Below are 3,351 nucleotides of genomic sequence, written 5' to 3'. Positions count from 1 at the left end.
TCAGGGTAGGACCTATAGTGCCGAGCTGAGCTGATACAGAGTCCGTAACAGTGTCCCTTCCGTACCCGACAACACGCCGCGATTTTAGGGTGTGTCAGAACCCCTGTCGGGCCCAGTTTCTATAAATAGAAACCTTTGCCTTAAATGCAAGGTACGCAATCCTAAGAAGTCTCGACAAGTTAGCTCGGACTAAAACTATCTTGCTCGTCGGAGTGCTAACTTTGTTTTGCAGGTCCCAAGAGAGCTCAGGGAAGGTGTGGGACCGTTGGCAGTGGTTCGTCCTGAACGTACCGATCTAAATTATATCCTAGCTCATCAATTTCGGGCTCAAACATCTGGCGCCGTCTGTGGGGATCGACACATCTGGAAATCAGTCTCACCTTTTGCAATCTGAGCCAATGGCCCAAACCCGCTCTCAGCAGTCACGATCTCAACTTTCGCCTATCCGCTCTCCGATGAGGGATGCTGTCACTTCCCGAGCCCATCCTCGACTCACATACTCTCAGGTGGCCGGAACTCCCGTTGTCAAACAACGACCCCAGGCGGGGGTGGTCAAGGAGAATGGAGGTCGGCCGGCCACATCCGATCCAGTAGCAATCCGGGACTTCCACCTCGCCTCAGATCAGTTCCCGCCGCCGCAACCTCAGAGAAACGGGTTGCCGCCCCGTGCACCTCACCTCCGCGGTTAGGGAAGCAGAGGTGCACGCTCCGGGGCAAGTGCCGATGCAGGCGTGGACCCCGTCATGGTAGCCGGCGTGATCGCCGAGCTCAGGGAAGTCAAGGCAAGGCTCGAGGCGGTCGAAAGAGGTAGCGAGGTGTCTAGCCCTTCCGTCTCCAGGGATCCCATTCGAGGAAAGGGACCGATGCATCCTACCCAAAGAACGGAGTATCAGTTCCGACCTTGCAGGGAGGCTCGAGCTGGAGCACCCTCACAAAAGCCACAACGGGCGAGGACAGACAGTGCCCTGGAAGCGCAGGTTCATGACCACCCTCAGCAGGACCACCGGGTCGAAGGCCGGCGCCCGAGGATCCGACCAATTCGGACTCCCTTGGCATCTTTCGATAGCTCCAACGCCCATCAGGGTCGAGGTGCCGAGAAGCCGAGGCGACGAGTAGTGGCACCCGAAGATCGGGAGTATCTGGTCGACGATGAGGAGGAAAGCTCAGAGGTCGACGTTCAAGAGAGGTCCTCCCACGCTGACCATTCGTTCCGATCTGAAGTGGACCTCCTCCGGGATCAGTTTCAGAGGGAGATAGAAGATCTCAAGTGACAGTGCAGGCCTATAGATCCGCATCGTGTGGCCGAGCAAGAGGAGCCGCCTTTCTCCCAAGCGATTGTGGACGCACCTATCCCACCGAGGTTCAAGGCTCCGGTCATGAGTTCTTACGACGGGTCTGGAGATCCGATCTCTTATGTAGAGGTGTTCGAGGGGAAGATGGATTTCCTGGCCGCAGCGATGCTATGAAGTGCCGAGCATTTCAAATAGCCTTGGAAGGCTCAGCGAGATTGTGGTACCGACAGTTGAAGCCCCAATCCATCGAAAGTTATCAACAGCTGAGAAGGTTGTTTATCAACCAATTCTCAGCTCGACAGTTGTTAAAGTTGCCACCCTCTCACCTCGGAACAGTGAAGCAACGGGACAATGAGTCCCTGACGGAGTACATCGCTCGGTTAATGGACGAGAATGTCAAGGTGGTAAGTTGCATCGACGACATCGCCATGATGTACTTCACCATGGGTTTGAACGACAGGAACTTGACGATAGAGTTCGGAAGCCGACCGTTGGCCTCCCTGAACGAGATGCTCGCTAGAGCTCGCCAGTACATCGACGGCTTGGAGCTGTGGAAAGCCAATGCAGCTCGGCGAAGCAACCGTGGTAAAGATCGGGACCAAAAGTCCCCTCCTCCCAAGAAGCAACGCAGCGATGGTTGGAGCTTGTCTCGGCGGGCCGACGATAATAAGAGTAGAGGCCGTCGAGACAAGAAAGCCCCTTCAGACCGTCGAGGGCCGAAGTTCGACAAGTTCACTCCGTTGAATGCCTCAATTACGGAGATCTACGTGGCGGCCGAAGACACCGACCTGAAGGCGCTTTTCGCAGCCCCGGAAAAGCTCCGCCGACCTCCAGGGAAACGAGACAAGCGGCTCTACTGCCGATTCCACAAGAACCATGGCCACGACACTTCACGCTGTTTCCACTTGAAGGAGCAGGTCGAGGATCTGATCCGGAGGGGTTATCTGAAAAAATACGTCGGCAGGCATGAAAGGGCGGAGCCAGAGGGGTCGGCTCAGGAGGACAAGCAAGAGAAAACGCCACCACCGAGACGGAAGGAAGATCGTCCCGCCGTCATAAATACCATCCATGGGGGCCCAAGTGAGGGACAGTCGGGGCAGGAGAGAAAAGCTCTGGCTCGGGAAGCAGCACACGAGGTCTGTACCTCGTACCCCAAGGAGCCTGTGATGCCGATCTTATTCGACGACCAAGACGGTGAAGGAGTGCACATGCCCCATAATGATGCCCTAGTAATCGCCCCACTCATAGATCACGTGAAGGTGAGAAGAGTTCTTATCGACGGTTGAGCGTCGGCCAACATCCTATCGTTCTCGATGTACACGGCCCTAGGGTGGGAGAAGAAGCACTTGAAGCTCAGCCCGACGCCTTTGGTCGGTTTTGCAGGGGAGTCAGTTAGCGCGGAAGGATGTGTCTCGCTCCCTGTTACCATCAGCGAGGGAGATCAACAAATAACTAAGGTCGCAGAATTTGTTGTGATAGATCGGAACTCCGCGTACAACGCCATAATTGGTCGGCCCTTGATTCATGATCTCAGGGCGGTCCCATCTACTTACCACCAGGTCTTGAAGTATCCCACCTCGGCCGGGGTTGCGACGGTCCGGGGTGAGCAGAAGACGTCCAGAGAATGCTACGCTGCCGCGATGAAGGGAACAATCACTTGTGCAGCGGTCACGGGCGCGACAGGGCCGTGTGCCGACGAACCAGAGCCGAGCCGTGGTACCCTAGCTGAAGAACTAGAACTTGTCCCCCTGCTGGGGCCAGAAAAGCAGGTCAGCATCGGCAGCAGACTGGGGACCGAGGTGAAAGAGGAGCTCGTCGGTTTTCTGAAAGCAAATGCTGATGTATTCGCATGGTCCCATGACGACATGCCGGGCATAGACCCAAGTATAATGTTGCATAGACTTAATGTAGATCCTAGTTATAGGCCTGTGAGGCAAAAGCGTCGGCCTGTCGACGCCGAGCGAAGTAATGTAATTTGTAAAGAGTCGAGCAGTTGCTACGAGCTGAATTCATAAGAGAAGTTCATTACTCCGCGTGGTTGTCTAATGTAGTTTTAGTT

General features: G+C 55.4%; 1 protein-coding gene across 1 annotated transcript; it reads left to right on the top strand.

Moving 5' to 3' along the window:
- The first annotated feature begins 1,462 nt into the window (after positions 1–1,462).
- On the top strand, positions 1,463–2,578 carry LOC148207259 (uncharacterized). Its single transcript, XM_088118459.1, has one exon. It carries the CDS (start codon positions 1,463–1,465, stop codon positions 2,576–2,578), a length of 1,116 nt encoding a protein of 371 aa, XP_087974585.1.
- Positions 2,579–3,351: the final 773 nt, after the last annotated feature.

This window comes from Momordica charantia, unplaced genomic scaffold (assembly GCF_013281855.1).
Source record: "Momordica charantia cultivar OHB3-1 unplaced genomic scaffold, Mcharantia_2.0 BLBB01000162.1, whole genome shotgun sequence".
In the NCBI taxonomy this organism is placed as follows: domain Eukaryota; kingdom Viridiplantae; phylum Streptophyta; class Magnoliopsida; order Cucurbitales; family Cucurbitaceae; genus Momordica; species Momordica charantia.
The sequence above is the reverse complement of the archived record's forward strand: the minus strand, read 5'-3'. Positions and strand labels throughout refer to the sequence as shown.